Source organism: Phocoena sinus, chromosome 4, assembly GCF_008692025.1.
Source record: "Phocoena sinus isolate mPhoSin1 chromosome 4, mPhoSin1.pri, whole genome shotgun sequence".
Lineage (NCBI taxonomy): Eukaryota > Metazoa > Chordata > Mammalia > Artiodactyla > Phocoenidae > Phocoena > Phocoena sinus.
Genome location: NC_045766.1, coordinates 142417089 through 142435902, shown reverse-complemented (window position 1 = coordinate 142435902; position 18814 = coordinate 142417089). Strand labels below are relative to the sequence as shown.

The 18814-nt window shown below is 50.5% G+C and overlaps 1 protein-coding gene and 1 pseudogene across 1 annotated transcript in view; one reads left to right on the top strand and one right to left on the bottom strand.

Annotated features, from left to right (window-relative positions):
• Positions 1 to 1041: 1041 nt before the first annotated feature.
• Positions 1042 to 18814, bottom strand: part of UMODL1 (uromodulin like 1) — a 61358-nt gene continuing 43585 nt past the window's right edge. The window contains exons 17-22 of the mRNA XM_032631657.1: positions 17601 to 17920; positions 9580 to 9725; positions 8760 to 8996; positions 8344 to 8503; positions 6463 to 6547; positions 1042 to 1223 (exon numbers count right to left, since the gene is read on the bottom strand). Of these exons, the coding sequence (XP_032487548.1) occupies positions 1042 to 1223; positions 6463 to 6547; positions 8344 to 8503; positions 8760 to 8996; positions 9580 to 9725; positions 17601 to 17920 (1130 nt within the window). The remainder of the gene's footprint in view (positions 1224 to 6462; positions 6548 to 8343; positions 8504 to 8759; positions 8997 to 9579; positions 9726 to 17600; positions 17921 to 18814) is intronic.
• On the top strand, positions 9736 to 11343 carry LOC116753130 (annotated as a pseudogene).

Here is an 18814-nt window from a genome sequence, read left to right as displayed (position 1 = left end):
TTTCTAAATATTAAGTAAAAGTTGCTGAAATTCTCTTGCGATTCTATGCGGGGAGGTGAGTGGCCCTGGTCCAACCCTCCCCATCCAGGCTGTAAGGGCTCCGAGGCCCTGGAATCACGTGAGCTCTTGGGTCCTCAGAGCAAAGGGGACTGAGACAGGGTGAAGACATCACATTTCCAGTGTCTGCAGGACCAGCCCCTGAAGGAGGTGACATTTTCTCTGACGACGCTGAAGTCACCCAGAAAGGGATGTTGCCTTGTGGGGAAGTGCGCTGTAACCCCGCCTCTGCTGTGTGATGGGGGTGATTCACTTGAGCTCTCTGAGCCCCCTTTCCTCATTTAAGGGATGAGGCCGGGAACTGCCACACTTTGAGGAGTTGTATCAAAGGTCCATTATCTCGAGAGAATGAAGAGCTGAACATGGGGAAGGTGGCCCAGTGGGGGACGCTGCTGACCCAGGCAGGAAACAGGGACCCGGGCCGGCCACTTCGGGGCGTGTCCACGTGACAGGACCCCCGACGGGGGCAGGATGGAATAGGATGGGGAAGTGGGAGGGTCTTCGTGACCAAACCTTGCGGGCGCCCTACCAGACTGGAAGGCACCCCGCCAAGACAGCTGTTATCTTTATTATTGGAGGAAAGTTGAACTGAAGTTACCGCTGTTCGTCCCCTATCTGGAGCTTCAGCAGAGCACATCTAGCCCTCTAATCACACGGCAGTCTCTCCCAGCAACCGGCCCCCATTCTAAGGCACAGGCCAAAGGTCACCTCACTAATATAACAAAAACGCCTTTACCACCCTCAGCACTTAGGAAATTCCAAGGGTTTAAGGAGCTCTGTGCCAGGAGCAGTGGGCGAAGACCAAGTATATATTTCTGATTATAAATCACAGTATCACAGGCATGAGCCGCCGAAACCCACAAATCTACCCTCTGCCAAACCCCGCGGGACACACTGTGCCGGCACCCTCGGCGGCAAAGGCAGGACTGGTGCATCAGACGAGACGGGCCTCCCTCCTCACCCACCTGCGGGCAGCCGGGCTCCTTATTCGTGGAACACCTGGTAGCTGAAGTTGTCGGACTGGGTTTTGAGGTTGTATTTTCCGGTCGTTCTCTGGTAGCGCATGAGGAGAAGGGCAGCTGGCCCCGCCACCAAGGCAAAGGCAGCCACCAGCATGAGGACCAGGTAACTGGCTCGCAGGCCCGGCTTTGCAGCTGGAGGTTCTCCTGCAGGGATGAAACAGGCGCAGGTGGGTGGTCTGCCCAAAGCAGCTTGGCCTGGTCCCAGCGGGGCCCCAGCATCGCCCCTGGATGGAGGGCTCGGGACGGGACGAACCCGCGATGGAGCAAGCTCTCACGCATCAGACATGCAGCGTGCCCGTGTCCCCGCCCCAAGCCCAGGAGAGCACAGCAGCCAGGACAGGTCTGCCTGCCCACGTTCTGGATAATCACTGACCAAGAGGAAGGAGGCCGCACGGGAGCCACAGGCTCTCCGGGTCGGGGCAGAGCCCTCAGCGTGCCCCACACAGAGACACACTGTGCCCACACACTGTACAGCACTGGGAAGCCGGCCTTCCCCGCACTCGGGGGCAGGAAAGCACAGGAGAGCCTGGACCCCAAACTGCTGAAAACAGGGACTCAATAAATACTCATACACGCGGCCACATAGCAGCATATCCAGCACAGCCGAAAGGGGGAAACAGCCCCCAAATCCATCAAAGGATGAAAGAATAAACAACATGTGGTCCATCCACCCAGTGGAATAATATTCGGCCATAAAAGGAATGAGATTCGGCCACAGGTTACGACATGGACGAGCCTTGAAGACATCCATTGTGCTGAGGGACAGGCAGCAGTCTCACATCGTCGTGTGACCCTGTTTCTAGGGAAACCAGAGACAGGAAGCCAACCCAGGTAGTTTCAGGGGCAGGGGAAGGGCTGGGGAGTCACTCCCTCCTGTGGTCATGGAGCTACTTTGGGTGATGAAAATGTTTTGAAACTAGAGAAGGGTGGTGAAGGTGCTGAATTCCGCCCAATTATTTATTTTAAAACAGTTAACTTTATATTAGGTGAATTTTATCTCAATTTTACCACAGGAGCTTATCAGAAAGGTCTGGGTAGGAAAGCATTCCTGGACAATAAGGGACACTGGAGATCCCGTTTTCCATTTCTGGGGCTGTTTCCGGAAGTGGCCGCTGCTTCGGGTCTCACAGTCATAGCTCAGACAAGTGCAGACACCAAAGTGATTCAACAATGGCCTAGAAGAGGCTCCCACCCGACTGCCTGGATGGTGGGCCAGCTGGAACCGGGCACCCCCCTCCTCCAGAGGGAGGACCACACTGGGATAGGGATACTGGGGACGGTTGCTGGAGTGGCTGCAACCTTCCAAGGAACCTGAGGCCTCCAGACTCTGGGGCACCAGCTTCCTGACAACCCCTTCATGGCTGGATCTTAAATCCATCCTCCAGTGCTACAGTGGACCCTTCCCCCTCCTCCTGTGCCTCAAGTAGGGGACCAACTTGTGAGCACAAGGGGGGCTGTCTGCCCTGAGGATGCTGGAGCAGAAAGGCAGAAGAGGCCCCCTTGTTGGCCCCGTGGAGCCCAGCCCCAGCCCCAGACTGGCAGCTACAGAGATGACCGAACATGTTTGGTCGCTGCCTCTCCAGTGGGGTTTCTGTTCCCTGCAGCCGAGCACTCTTAACTGGCCACTGACTCAGAGCTGCTCCGAGTGGGGTCCACAGGCCGGTGCCGTCCACTGGTTACCATGGTCCAGGAACGGTTACTGGTCCAGGAGAGATGCTTACAAATAGAGAGGGAGCCTGTGTCGCAACGCGACCCGCACCATCAGTGGGGGTATTTCCTTAAACATAGTAACCACCTGGCAGTCCATGATGGACGAGATGCTTAAATAAAAGACACTGGTCCTCCCCCAGGATAGCAAGAGCAGACGGCACCACGCACAGGGCTGCTGTGATATCACAGTGGTGACGCACATGATCAGTCTTCTCGCAAAGACACTAACCTGTCGCTGCTTTTGTGAAAGGGACACACCTTGGTGAGGGAAAGTGATGAAGGACCTCCCACCACGCAAATAACCCAGGAGCAGGGTACATATAACCCCGGCCCCTTCCAGAGGGTCCAGGTCCTTCCAGAGGTCTGAGGTCCAGCTCAGCTGTTCTCTGGGGACACCCAGGCCCCTCACTTCTGAGCTGCCTCAATAATTGTTCCAGACCCTTCCCACTGGGACATTTCAGGATCCCACAGACATTAATCTCAAACATTCTCTACCTCTTCACACAAAAACTCTAGTGGGGCTTCCCTGGTGGCGCAGTGGTTGAGAGTCCGCCTGCCGATGCAGGGGACACGGGTTCGAGCCCCGGTCCGGGAGGATGCCACATGCCGTGGAGCGGCTGGGCCCGTGAGCCATGGCCGCTGGGCCCGCGCGTCCGGAGCCTGTGCTCCGCAACGGGAGAGGCCACAACAGTGAGAGGCCCGCGTACCGCAAACAACAACAACAACAACAGCAGCTCTAGTGAGTGAGAAAGAATGTTCTCTATAACGCAAATGGCCATGGATGATTTCCAAAACTGAAGTGCAAAAATTACAGCGCTGGTACATGATTTGTTGGTAGCACAGATTCAGGAACGATTACCAGTTGGATGCTGCCTTAAAATTGCCAACACACAGTGTTATGTATTGACGTGTATCCCTCCAAAACACGTATGTTGAGTCCTAACCCCCAGTGCCTGAGAATGCGACCTTATTTGGAAATAGGGTCATTGCAGACATCTTAAGTTATATTGAAGCAGAAGAGGCCCCTAATTCAACGACTGGTGTCCTTGTAAGACGACAGAGACCTTCAGGAAAAGCCATGTGATACAGAGGCAGAGGCTGGAGGGATGCAACCACAAGCCAAGGCTGCCAAACCAGATTCACCAGGAGCTGGGAGAGGCCTAGAACGGACTCTCCCTCAGGGACTTCGGAAGGAACCAGCCCTGCCCACGCCATGACCTTGGACTTGGGTCTCCAGACTGTGAGAGAGTAGTTTCTGTTCCTTTAAGCCACCCGGTTTGTGATTCTTAGTTTCCTGTGTCACTAGCCCCAGAAAACTAACACCCGTGGTGTGAAGGCTGGGGTGGACTGACGCCTGGAAAGGAAGCCAGGGCAGCCCCTGGAGACCAAGGGTGGGTGGGTTAGGAAAAGGCTGGAACTGCTGGGAGAGGCCCAGCTTGTCCAGGTGATAGCTGTGTGAGCTTGGACATGTTCCCTGAGATCTCCCAGAGTTCTCATTCTTCCCCAGAGTAGAAGTGATGTGATAGCAGGGGACAGGTCATGGGTGCCCAGTGGGAGGGGCAGAGATAAAATCCCGGAGGTACTTGTCTGCCAGCCTCTTTTCACTCTGTGTCTCCAGCGGTATTTCTGTTACTACACACTATTAAAATGTAATCACCTGCCTACCAGCTGAGAGATTCCAAGTTTCTAAATGATGTTTCTGTACATTTGTATGACACAGTTATGAAGCAAAAAAGCTAATAATACAATGAGAAAGAATGAAGAACAAAATGAATAATTACAATCCTTGTCATTGAGCTTGACCGTCTATACCCTTATTGTGTTTGGGGTTCTCTGCAATGGTTGTGTTAGTGAAGTGCACTACCGCTTAGGAAGGATAATAAATAACACTTACCAGTAATTGCTATGGACAACACACTGTATGAACTAGGAATTACCATCATCATCATTGTTGTCCCCATTTTACAGATGAGGCAAATGAGGTAACTGCAGCATGCCCAAAGTCAGACGCAAGTTTTGTCTCCAGGCAACCTAGCTCCAGCATCACAAATTTTAGCCTCACAGAGGATTTTTTTACTGTAATCTTATTGGCCAGGTATGTAGGACTGTTGGAATAACTCCTATGATATAGAGAAAAAGCACAGTGCCTGGTATACAGTAGTTAGAGGAGATAATGAATAAGTGGGTAGGTGAGTGGATGGATGGAGGAATGATGGATGGCTGGATGGGACTCAGAAGACTCAGGAATATTCCTAAGACGACACAGCTCAGAAGTATGAGAGCCTATATTTAAACACAGCCCTCCTGACTCCAAACCGAGTGTTTTTTCCACTCTGGTTTTGACATTATCTGTAATATCTACGAATAGATAGAAGTTCTGTTTCTATAAATAAGAATGCAATTCACATACATTCTCTTTCATAGTAGATCCATCAGTTCTCAGCCATTTAAGACAATGAAGAGGATAGGAAAAGCACATTGTCCCAGGACCCAGGCCAGCGATCCTCCGAGGACCGGTGCAAACACCAGGGCCTGGAATCCAGCTCCAGAGACATTGAGTTGGTTGGCCTGGGGCATGGCCTGGGACCTGGGACTTCTGTTTTCATTTCCAAAATCCTCTGGGTGAGAACCAGCAGTTGAATATCACTGGCTAAGAAGACCTCCCTTGGGGCTTCCCTGGTGGCGCAGTGGTTGAGAGTCCGCCTGCCGATGCAGGGGACACGGGTTCGAGCCCCGGTCCGGGAGGATGCCACATGCCGTGGAGCGGCTGGGCCCGTGAGCCATGGCCGCTGAGCCTGTGCGTCTGGAGCCTGTGCTCCACAATGGGAGAGGCCACAACAGTGAGACCCCTGCGTACCATAAAAAAAAAAAAAGAAGACCTCCCTTCCCAAGCCCTGGTTAGCACACCCATCCCGGTTTACACCCTGCATCCAAAACCCGGAAGTTCCTGTATGGGAAAATAGAGGGGCAAGGGGGGCCATCCAAGTTAGGAAGAAAAACAATAAAAAAGGAAAGTCAACTGGGATTAGGTTTAGCCGAAAGGAAGAGAAAAACCCAAAATAGCAGCAACAAAGAAAATGGAAGCTTATTTCTTTCTGGCATAAACATCGGAGGTCAGAGCCCAGGCCTGGCCCTGCAGCTTCGCTCCACGGTGTCCTGGGGCTCCCGGCTCCCGCCTCCACGGTGCTCATGCCCCCAGATGGAGGCTGCCTGCAGCTGCCTCCCCTGAATGTCAGGCAGCCGGGTGGGTACAGGATGTTTATAAGGCAGGCACACAGTGCTTTGTGACCACCTAGAGGGCTGGGAGGGTGGGAGGGAGACGCAAGAGGGAGGAGATACGGGGATATATGTATATGTATAACTGATTCACTTTGTTATACAGCAGAAATGAACACACCATTGTAAAGCAATTATACTCCAATAAAGATGTTAAAAAAAAAAAGTTGTCACTTGACACTCTCTTTTGCATCTCATTAGCCAGAGCTCACTCATATGGCCACTCTTGCTGTAAGGTCAGTTGGGAATTATAGTGTTTATTCCTGGCAGCCACCTGTCCCCTAAAAACTGGGGGTTCTATTACCATGGAAGGAGAAGAAAACAGATATTTGGGGACAGCTAGCGGTTTCTGAATCAATACCCAAGTTTAGTTGTCTAAACCAAGTCACCAGCTCACCTTCGGACCGAATCAGGGGTCCCCAGGACATCTGGTGCGTTGCAGAGGGCTCACCGTTTCTCAGCGACCTAAAGTCGTCGCAGTTCTGTAATTTTAAAAGGAGAAGAAGTACAAATTAGCTGAACAATGTTTATGAGAAATGTGTCCACTATCAGGGTTGATACTCTGATTCGTACATGTTCTTTCCTGCCGGAAACGTCAAGTCACGATGGATGAGCTTGGTCAGGGGAGAAGGAGGAAGGGGGAGGTTGGACCACCTGGGCCTCGGGGCTGTGCAGGCAGGGTGCCCAACTGGATGGGGGAGGGCTGGGCAGCAGGAGGGTTGGAGGAAGCAAGATGTAGCCCCCTATGCTGTCTCCAGTTTCCAGCTCTGGCCCCTTGGCCCCTGGGGTCATCGTCTCAGAGTCACCCTTTGTTCTCCACAGCCCGCGGCAGACACCTGCTCCTTTTAACACCTGGGCCTGATGAAAAGTTTCAATGACATGATAGAATCTGTCTACCATACACCTGCTATAGGGTGCATCGTGTCCCCCAAAAGATGTTGCAGTCCTAACCTCAGTACCTGTGGACGTGACCTTATTTGGAAATAGGGTCTTTGCAGATGATTGCGTTAAGATGAGGTCAGTAGGGTAGCCCTAATCCAATAGGACTGTGTTCTTGCAAAAAGAGGACATTTGAACACAGACACAGATATGCACAGAGGGAAGACATGTGAAGACACAGGGAGAAGGTGACATCGATCAGTCAGGGAGCAGGACCTGGAACAGATTCTCCCACAGCCTCACAAGGAACGGCCCAGCCGACGACACCTTGATCTCGGTCGGACTTCCAGACTCTAGACTGTGCAAGGGTAGATTTATGTTATTTAAGCTGCCCAGCCTGCGGTACTTCGTTACAGCAGCCCCAGGAAACCAATACAACACCCATCCTAGAGGAGCTTGGAAAGAAATACGTGAAGCTCATGGTGCAGAGAATTTGAGAACCGGCCGCTCCCTGTCAAAGCTGTCGTGGTCATTAACACCCTAGGGTTTCTAAGAGGCTGATGCAGGCTCAGAGCCCCTCAGCGGGCAGGCACCAGGAGTCTGTGTTCCTCTAATGCTGTTGTTCCAGTAGACCTGCTGTTTGAGAAAAAGTGACAGCGAAATCAGGGCTCACCGGATTTCTTCTGCTGTGCGTCCTGACTGATGGTTGGCCCTGATCACCCAGGAAAACTGCCCAACTTTTGTAAGGAGCACAGGAACAAACGTGTCCCCAAAGGAGAGGGAAATATGCGGTTGCTGAACCAAAGGCCAACAGAGCCCTCCATGCTTCCCCAACCACAGGTGACACATGAGTCACTTCACATACTTGTCTGTGGATGAAGAATAACTCTCCAACCCAGAAGTGCAAAGCACATTTCAAACTCAAAGTTCTGAGGAAATGAGAATGTAAAGTTGTTCATAATCCCAGCATAAATGCTGAACGGGAAAGAACAAAAACCTGATTAAACAACCTAGTGGCTAGGATTCAGCAGTGTGCCACCGACTTGCTAAAAATAATTTCAAATTAAAATAACATTTTTACACCTAAGTATGCATTCGATCACCTCGAAGGAGAAGCATTACAGCACCATGACAAGGAAGGTCTGATGTGATGGCCAGTGGAATGGTAAGGTCTAAGGAAGGACTCAAGTTAGCCCCCCAGCGACACTGGTCCTCACCCAGGACTGCCCACCATTAAAACCTCATTTCATGTCTTTTAAGGGCCAAGTCTGCAAGGCCCGGCACCTCCTCCCTGAAGTCTGGCCCCAGAAATGCCCAGGCCCTGGGCTTCTGATCACAGAGCAACCCTCCTCATAACAACGAGGGTGAGTCCAGAGGTTTAGAACAGCAAAACACCTACTATTTTGCACGTGGTTCCAGGGGATTCCATGCAGATGCGGAGTTTGCAGTGCAGATAGACTATGGAGTTGTTGATGAAGGAAAAGATTTTCAGCTTAAACTGGGCCTTGTTGGAGTTCCCGTTCTCAATCACATTCGTGTGTGTATTGGGGATAGGGCAGCTGGGAAGAGACAAAGTGACTCATTAGTTCTAAACTGGCCCTCCTGTCCTTGTTCCCAGGTGAGTTTCCTTACCGTGCACCTGAGTGCACACGGAGCATCCCCACTAGGCTACAAGAAGGCAAGGATGGCTAGATCTCTGGTTCCCAAGAGGAGGGTCTCCTGAGGGTGCCACCTAAAACCCGGGTCTGCATCCATGCGTGTCTGGAAATTCAGAGGGTCCAAAGAAGGCTACACAGAGGGTGTGGGTACCCCTACCTGTTGTTAATGAAGCCAAACATGACCGGGTCCCTGGCATTGCTGGATGGCGTTGCCCAGCACTCGGTCAGGACCACCTTGAGGTTGCTTTTCTGTTTATAGAGCCCTACTTCAATCTTGACATCATCACTGGCAGACACGGTATAATTTTGAGGAATAGGAGAGTCTCCAATAAATAACTGCATTTCAGTGACAAAACTCCCAGCTCCATGGAGGTCCTCGATGACGGTGTAAACCCTGCAAGAGGGAGCATTTGCGGGCGGGGGTCTGCTTCTCTGACCCTCCTGTTCCCATTTCTCCCCAAAATACTCCAAAGAAAGATGGAATTAAAAGAAGACCACCCAAATGAGAATAAGAAAAGAAAGGCTATTTTTTTTCTGAGCTGGCTAGAGCTGGGGTCAGCCCCGGTCACTAGAGTTTGGTGGAGACTCAAAGGCAGGCAGAGGAGGGGTGAGCTTCACAGGGGAAAGGGGGAGAAAGGCGTGCCCTGATGGGAGCGTCCTACGTGACTGGCTAGGGGAACAGATGTGGCTTTCCCTGGTTGGTTCTAAACTGGAGATGGGGACAAATCTAGGGAAGCTGGCTCGGAGCCCCTCAGCGGGCAGGCACCAGGAGTCTGTATTCCTTTCCTGCTGTTGTTCCAGTAGACCTACTGTTTGAGAAAAATAGGAAGTTATTAATCAAGTCTTGGCCACTGCCTTTTGTATGTTCAGTCTCTCAGAATGGTCCTCAAGTGATTAAAACCCTAAAGAAACCCCCAAGTGATGGTGCTGGGAGGAACGTGAGCTGCAGGGAATTGGGGAGACGCCTCTGCACTTACCCCCACTCCGGGGTGTAGCCCGATGACGTCAGGAGGTCATTCTGGAAGGCGCAGTGGATAGGGCTCAGGATCTTCAGGTGATGGATGATGCCCTCTGGGGACAGGTCATTCCTCAGTGTGGTCCTCACCACCGTATTCGTCATGTTCTGAACGCAGATGGGAAGTGAGTGAGCTCCCAGGCCCCAGCAGGCCCCCAACATGTCTACGGACCACAGTTCTGGGTGCAGGGGTTGTTTAAAGCTTATCCCCCCAAATATGAAAACCTTGACAACTTTTTCCCAGTATAAATTGCAAAAGAGAACATAACGTCGTGACGTCTGGTTTAGCCTACTTCCTGTACCCGCTTTCTTCATTAAAAGAGAACCAGAGACAAACTAGATCAGACGATACCCCAAACAATAGATTAGATTCTTCCCCAAATAATCCCCAAGTACACTTCTGAAAATTAGAGAGCAAGCCCTCACCAAAGAAATCGAGTTAAAATAAATCGGTTAAAGTCTGCGACTCATCAAACTGCATTCTTTCTAATTCTAGGGACACTAACACAGAACCAAGGGTCCGGAGGGCAACCTAAAGACAATGAATGTGGTCTGGAAGAGGACTCAGGGGTGTGAAATGATAACACAGCTCTTGCCTGTGGACACAATTCTCCAGGGAGAACTGTGATGCCCGTTAGTGCTAATGAGGTCAAGGCCATTAAAAAAAAAGTGCAGAGCTAATCAGTTTCATGCTAGAGAAATGCTGCCAAGGTCAGCTGGTATTAAGGACTGGATACTCAGAAAGTGAACGTTTATCAGGAAAAAGAGAAGATTTTCAGGCAGCTGTATACCAGTACAAGAAGATGGGCTTGCCAACATCAAAGAGAGCTCCAAAATTTCTCCAGAGCCAAAAATAGTGATGAAGACCCTGAGATGGTCAATTTCCTCATTTGATTCAGTGGAGAGCATTGTAGGAAGAGGTTAAAATGTCCGTGAAAATTGCCACCATTATACTGAAGCTAAATATTTTGTTTGACAAAATGCCTGAAGTTGTAACCACCTATTTGAAGTGCTTTACTTGCTAGTGGCTTGGAGTTTGATTGTCCTGGTGGTGGCCTCTGCAAGATCAACACCCCTTACTGACATCTCCAAAAGTGTCACTAGAAGAACAGAGCACAGGGCCAGTCAAGGACAGCCTAGATGACCTGCGGTTGTAATGCTTACTGTGCATAATGACTGGTGGTGGGCATTGCCCTGCTTCTGTTAAAGTCGCTGGCCTTAACAGTTTAGAACTAGACAAGGGGAATTTTGTGTGAAATAGGTAAATCAGCGCCATCGATTGAAGAGGAAACAAGAGGCATGGTTGAAAATCATGCCAGTAAAGAAGTGTGGATTAGAGTTTGTAGAAATACACAGCCAAGTAAAGTAGAAGTTATTGGACTTCTTGGAGGATGGAAGAGCAAAGCAGAGTACGAGCTATATGACAAAGGGTCTAATCCTGATAAGGTTGCCAGTAGAGCGTTTGCTGAAAATAGAAATGTTGACACTAACAATGCTAGTGGAAACTGTGCATCTGACAGACGAGAAATCTAATGGCCAAATAAGCCTTGACATGAGTGGGTCTGAGAACAAAACATCATCTGTAGGGCAAAGCTTGGAGGAGCAGGAAGGGAATTGTCTACTCTCCAATGATCTGAAAGTCCCTGAATAGAAAGACTTTTTGATTCTCTTTCCTTCTACAGCTACTGCATCTACTCCTTACTTGCTGTTTTTTAAGAAATTATAGAACAAGTGCATTTTCCTTGTGTGCATATTAAACAGACCTGGACAAACTGATAAAGTTGTTTACATCAAAGAGTCTATGCCTCTTGAACATCATACTCAATGGAGAAAAGCTAAAAGCATTTCCTCTAAGGTCAGGGATAAGACAAGGATGCTCACTGTCACCACTTTTATTCAACATAGTATTGGAGGTCCCAGCCACAGCAATCAGAAAAGAAAAAGAAATAAAAGGAAGCCAAATTGGAAAGGGAAGAAGTAAAACTGTCACTATTCAAGAGGTAGACTCTGGTAGACACAGAGATGTCCCGTTCAGATCCCTCTTCAAGGAAAGACTTGCTGCCCAGCTGTGAGCTGTGCAGTCAGCAGATGGTCTCCAACTGTCAGCTTCTTCAGGGTCAGCCTCACCTGAGATCATGCCCTTCCCAGGGCAGGCTGCTTCAGGGCTAAAAGGATGAGGACATATAAAGGAATGGCTGTTTTGTCCTGCGAGCGTCCTGCTGGGTTGACCCAATGCTTGTGTCCCCATAAAACCTGTCTGTTGAAACTTAATGCCCAGTGTGATAGTATTCGGAGGTAGGGGCTTTGGGGGTGATTAGTGCCGTTACAAAAGAGACCCCAGAGAACTTCCTTGTCCCTTCTGCCATGTGAGGTTACAGCAAGAAGACAGCTGTGTGACCCAGGGCTCTCATTAAAACAAACAAAAAAACTGCCACTGTTTGAAGATGACATGATACCATACATAGAAAATCCTAAAGACACCACCAAAAAACCTCATCTCTGAATTTGGTAAAGTTGCAGAAACAAAATTAATATATAGAAATCTGTTGCATTTCTGTACACTAACAACAAACTATCAGAAAGAGAAAAGAACCTCATTTACAATCACATCAAAAAAATAAAATACCTAGGAATAAATCTAACTAAGGAGGTAAAAAGACTTGTACTCAGAAAACTGTAAGACACTGATGAAAGAAACTGAAGACGACACAAATAGATGGACAGATATACGTATTAATGGATTGGAAGAATTAATATTGTTAAAATGACCATGCTACCCAGGGCAATCTACAGATTCAGTGCAATCCTTATCAAAATACCAATGGCATTTTCCACAGAACTAGAACAAAAAAATTCTAAAATTGGTATGGAAACACAAAAGACCCCAAATAGACAAAACAATCTTTAGAAAGAAGAACAAAGCTGGAAGTATCACAATTCCTGGCTTTAGACTATACTACAAAGCTACAGTAATCAAAATAGCATGGTACTGGCACAAAACAGACACATAGATCAATGGTACAGAACAGAGAGCCCAGGAATCAACCTACACTTATATGGACAATTAATCTACAAGAAAGGAGGCAAAAATATACAATAAGGAAAAGTCAGCTTCTCCAATTAACGGTGTTGGGAAAACTGGACAGCTACATGCAAAAGAATCAAACTGGACTTCTCACTCACACCATGCACAAAAATAAATTCAAAATGGATTAAAGACTTAAATGTAAGACCTGAAACCATAAAACTTCTAGAAGAAAACATAGGCAGTATGCTGTTTGACCTCAGTCTTAGTAATATTTTTTTTGATATGTCTCCTCAGGCAAGGGAAACAAAAGCAAAAATAAACAAATGGTACTACATAAACTAAAACTTGCACAATGAAGGAAACTATCAACAAAACAAAAAAGGCCACCTACTGAATGGGAGAAGATATTTGCAAATAATATATCTGATAAGGGATTAATATCCAAAACATACAAAGAACACATATAACTCAACATCAAAAAACAAACAACCCAATTAAAAAACTGGGCAGATGATCTGAAATATATACATATTTATACATATATATATATATATATATATATATATATATATAATGGAATACTACTCAGCCATATAAAAGAATGAAATCTTGCCATTTGTAGCAACATGGATGGACCTAGAGGGTATTATGCTAAGTGAAATAAGTCAGACAGAAAAAGACAAATACTGTATGTTACCCCTTATATGTGGAAGCTAAAAAAACCAAAACAAATGAACAAACATAACAAAACTGAAACAGTTATAGATACAGAGAACAGGTGGTTGCCAGAGGGAAGGGGGGGGAGGATGAGAGGAATAGGTGACGGAGATTAAGAGGTAAAAACTTCTAGTTACAAAATAAATGAGTCACGGGTATGAAATGTACAGTGTGGGGAATATAGTCAATAATCATGTAATATCTTTGTTTGGTGATATATCAGAGCTAGACTTACCATGGTGATCATTTTGAAATGCATAGAAACATGAATCACTATGTTGTATAACAGGAACTAACACAGTGTTGCAGGTCATTTATACTTCAGAAACAAACAAACAAACCCAGAGAAAAAGAGGTCAGATTTGTGGTCACCAGAGGAGGCAGTGAGGGAGGGGGAATTGGATGAAGGTGGTCAAAAGGTACAAACTTCCAGTTATAAGATAAAGAAGTACTAGGGATGTCATGTACAACATGATAAATATAATTAGCACTGCTGTACTTTATACATGAAAGTGGTGAAGAGGGTAAATCCTCAGAGCTCTTACCCCAAGGAAAAAATTTTTTTCTATTTCTTTAATTTTGTATCTATATGAGATGACAGATGTTCATTTAAGCTGTAATAATCATTTCATGATGTACTAAGTCGAATCATCACGCTGTACACCTGAAACATACAGTCTGTATGTCAATTACATCTCAATAAAACTGGAATAAAAACTTTTTTAAAAAGAATCTTTAGCTCTTGGTTATTATTAGTCTCTCTAAGTTTTTATACAAATGCTGAAATTAGAATGATTGACAGTCATAATAATTTTTAGAATTCAGTTTCCTTGGTAGAGACTCTTGATGCATTAGCTTCTGGGCACAAAGGTGTACAGGTTCTTGATTGAACGATCCAAAATGGGAACATTGAAACACTTTTGAATTGACGCTATCTTCTTTGTGTGCTTTTTAAAATAAAGTGCTTGTGTTCATAGCTCATATTTTTTTTTTTTTTTTTTCTGGTACGCGGGACTCTCACTGCTGTGGCCTCTCCCGCCGTGGAGCACAGGCTCCGGACGCGCAGGCCCAGCGGCCGTGGCTCACGGGCCCAGCCGCTCCGCGGCACGTGGGATCCTCCCGGACCGGGGCACGAACCCGCGTCCCCTGCATCGGCAGGCGGACCCTCAACCACCGCGCCACCAGGGAAGCCCCATAGCTCATATTTTTAATTATCTGTATGATGTTTACAGGTCCTGTGGTTTCTTCAGCTCAGAAGCAGACCCTCATTCGACACATTTAGTTTTACAATAGCCATGAAGCCACATCTCGGATGGGCTGTATTAGAGGCACCAAGTTTAGAACATGTGTCCTCACAGTGGTGGACATTATGTGCCTTGACTCACTTTGAAAAATGCCTCAGAAAACCTGGACAGTCCCCTGCTATCTTCACAAGAATTTTACACGTATTTATGAAGACGATTCTGTACTTTGTGACTCTTTGGGGCACAGGCTAATTTCTCTCTTCCTAGTCATACTCTAAACCATCTGAATACGGTATATCAAACTGAGAGGTGAGACCTTAAATTTATCGTAAACATAGATAGTATGAAACATAGTTTGATGTATATAGTACATTAAACTGAGAGATGAGACCTTAAATTTAACTTTTTTTAAAAACAAGGAGGCGATAAAATTTAACCCCCTTCTCCCCAAAAAGGAGGAAGAACCTGCTAACTGTACGTAATCTGTTGTATTTGTATAAGTAAGTCTCCAGGGGGAATCTTAGTTTTTGACAAATTTCAAAACACAGAAGAGCTCCTGTGGTTTCCAGGGCCTGGATGACTCATAAGAGATGAATTTCCCTCTGCTCTGAAAGGACCCTGAATTTTACTGAATTTAATTGCTAAACCAGGTGTTTGTCTAGCTCGGAAAAACAAGCAAGTGGGAGAGCCGACCCCTGCAGCCTTGTGTCTGTGCCTCCGTGTAGGAGGTGCTGACTCCCCCGAGTGCAGCCTGGCCAGCCCATCGCACCTGAGCACTGCCAGCAAGAGTGTCTTATTTTCTAGCATCTCTCACTTGAGGTCTGTGGGTCCTGCACCAACGTGGACCTGAGAACCACAGCAGCAGCTCCGCCAACACCTGTGCCCGCCCCCCGCCAGCTTGTGTGCAGACTCTGGCTCAGAACTGAAGTCGCCCAGAAGCTGCGGTCCCCCACACTCTGCACCCCCCACCATGGCTGCTCACCCCCTCTCCGTGCGCCCACCTCCAGGTGAGAGTCTTAGGAATCTTTAAGAAAGAGAAGCCAAACCCTGGTTATTTTTCAGCTGTGCTGGCTGAAGGGGTTGGAGGGGGACTGACGAAGGCTGTGGTCACTGGAAACGTCCCGGTTGGTCTGTCAACCCAGCGGCCCTGTGTGTGGGTCTCATGGCCACCCCACTCCCGTCAAGGGGAAGGTGGAATCACGCCTGAGGGCAGCCAGCCGGGCCCACAGGTGCGCGTGGTCTTCCAGCTGCCTGGCCAGCCCTCGCCCTGGGTCTGGCCTCCAGGCAGGCTGATACCTTGGAGCTGCCTTTGCCCCCGTGCCCCGTGTCCCCTGCCTGCCCTTCCCGGGTCTCTTCTGCGAGAAGTCTCCCACTGTGTCTCCCCTGCCTCCCCTCCCCAGGGCTCTTCCTACTGAAGCCCACACCAGCTCTGAGCCTTTCAGCCCACGATGTCACCTCCCTGGGCCCTTGACCTGGGGTCATCAGCAAGCCTAGCCCATCCAGTGCCTGGGCTCACCTGCCCCACGAGGGAGCTCACCCAGGGCTCCAGCCAGCGCCTCTGAGAGTGATGGTCCCTTGCCCACCCCGTGCCGTCAAGGCCCCTGGAGAGGCAGAGTTGCAGAGGCCTCAGGGCTGGTCCTCGGAGGCCAGGAGACCTTGACCTTGACCACCGGCCCCATAGACCTTGGTGAGCCTCTAGGTCCCACTGGTTAAACGTGGATGGCAATACCTGACCTGGGGGTGATGAGGGGGCTAGATACCCAGCCAGCAGGTCCTTGGGGTTCTCAAGGCCCGGTTCCCTCTCCACCGCTGTGCTAGGAAGCAAAGCCGAAGACCCTCAGCCCCACCCCCGCCCAGCCCAGCAGCACAGCATCCCTGAGGACCACCTTCCCCACAGTGCCACGGCCGGGCCCCTGCTGAGACCCTCCCCCAGCCCACCTCCCACAGGAGACCCTTCCCCTTTGGGCCACCGTCCCACCCAGGGCCCAGCTGTCCCACTGGCCAGAGCCACTCAGACACCCTCCACCTTGTAAATCCTCCCCCATTTCTGGCCTCCCTCATCCAGCTATCTGCACTTGCCCCCTGGGGTCGTGGTGCACCCCTCGTACACCCCTTGGGACCACTTCAGCCTCCTTCCAGAAGGCCCCTCCCCCCACCCCCGGGCCCAGGAAGCCCAGCCCCACCCTGCTCTACTGGGTTATGGCACCTCCTGTGGCAGGACCTCACGTCTCTCCAGGGACAACACCGCCCGATGCTGCTTCCGCTTCCCCCGTGCCCAGCACTGGCTGAACCCATGGAAGGTGCTGCGTCTGCCTGGCATGGCCTTGAAAGCAGGGGCCAAGCGTGGGGAGCGGGAAGGATGGGGGGTGAGGGGTGCAGGAGTGTCACTGTGGCCTAGAGGCAGCATTTGAAGACACAGGACCTGGAGCTATCAGCCCACCACGTGATGAACGCTGCAAACTAGAGATGCTGACATGGGCCCAGGACCCCCAGCCCAGAGTCACCCCAGCACTTGTGGGAGGCATCCCCACCAATGCACGGGCACACACAACCATTCACACATTTTGCACAAACACACTCCCACACGCACACACACACACACGCTCACTCACCTACACACACGCACACGAACATGTTTTCATATGCGTGCACACGTGTACACAGGCACACACGTTCACGCACAGGCTCCCGGCTTTCCTGCCCTTTCTTCTCCCCCACTGGCTCTCCATCCCGCCTGTGCATCAGAATCACTGGGAGGCTTTTGTAAACCCTGACTTTCCACCAGAATCCCTGCACCAGGGTGCAGCCTGGTCCCCGGTGAGAGCTCGGTCCTATTCTAACCCTTGGCTGGGTCCTCCTGCGCTTAGAGTCGGAGGCCTCGGGGTGCAGGGTCTTCTTGGCCCCCCAGGCCACACACGGACCCTCCCTGGATCGAGATCCAGACTCCCGGAGCCCCCTCCCCGCGCCCCATGGTGGGTCTGAGCCCGGCCTCACACTCTGCATGACGGTTCCGCACTCGCCCCACGCGGCCACCAGGATCACGTGCGTGCTATTGTGGTCGCTGACATTGCAGGACGGGTGTCCCAGGTACAGGGAGGATTCAGGGATGGACTCCTGCTGCAGGAAGCGCTTCTGGATGGCAATGGCCACCTTCTCGATCTCACAGAGCACCCTGACGGCCCCGGTCAGGTTCAGCCGCGGGAACACGCCCTGGGGGGCTGGGCGGGCACCCTGCACAGAGGCAGCCCCAGGTCCTTCTGGGGTAGGGGGCTGCTCTGGGCCGGTGGCCTGGGGTGTGTTGCCAGGAGAGTCGCCTGCAAGACACGAGGAGACAAAGGCATAGGGTGGGTCTGTGCTTCGGGACAGCCATGTGAGCCTGGCCGGCGACGTGGTACAGGGTGGGGGCGGGGCAGGGGGCAGACAGCAGACGGACCACTCTGCACCCTGCAGCAGCGCACCCCGGGGTCGCACATGACGGCAGAGCCACACACATGCGTGTTGCATGTTCCTGCCAGCCCAGGCAGCTGGGCCTGCCTTGGTTCACCGTGGCCCCCGTGGCTGGGGAACTGAGGGGTCCCCTGCCCTCCCAGACTCTCCCAGGCTGACACCCATGGGCTTGGGATCAGCCATCACCCCTGGGGGCCCCTGAGTCTTATCTCTAAAGTGGGTTAATGAAGTTCACTCTCTGGATCCTTGCGTCCCTTGTTCCTACTCCAACTTCCTGCTTCACTAAAGCATGCTGGGTTTCGACCTCTAGAAGAACACGAGCCTCTGTAAGAGCATCCACCATCCTCGGAGGGCAGACCCAGGACACACCTCAGCCCTCCCTGAGCCTCCTCTATGGCCCGGCTCTGCTGCTTGCCGCCCCGGCACCTGCCCTCTCATCTCAAGCTGCTGCTCACCTGGCTCCCCGGCCCCAGGATGCAGTCCAAACCCCTGCTCATGGCCTTCACAGCCTTCTCGACTGGCCTCACCCGGCCTCGCTGGGCGGGGTAACCCCCCTCTCTCCCACCCACCTCCTGTAGGCACCACGCTGCAGCCAGTCCACGCTGCGTGCCTGGACCATGCCCGCCTTCAACAGCTCTGTTCTTACTGTTGCACCCACCCACCACACCCTGCCCCACCGCAGCCCCCTCTGCTGGTGCCATCGGAGCCATCCTTTAAGACTAGCTCGAAGACACCTCTTCCAGGAAACCTTCCCTGACCAC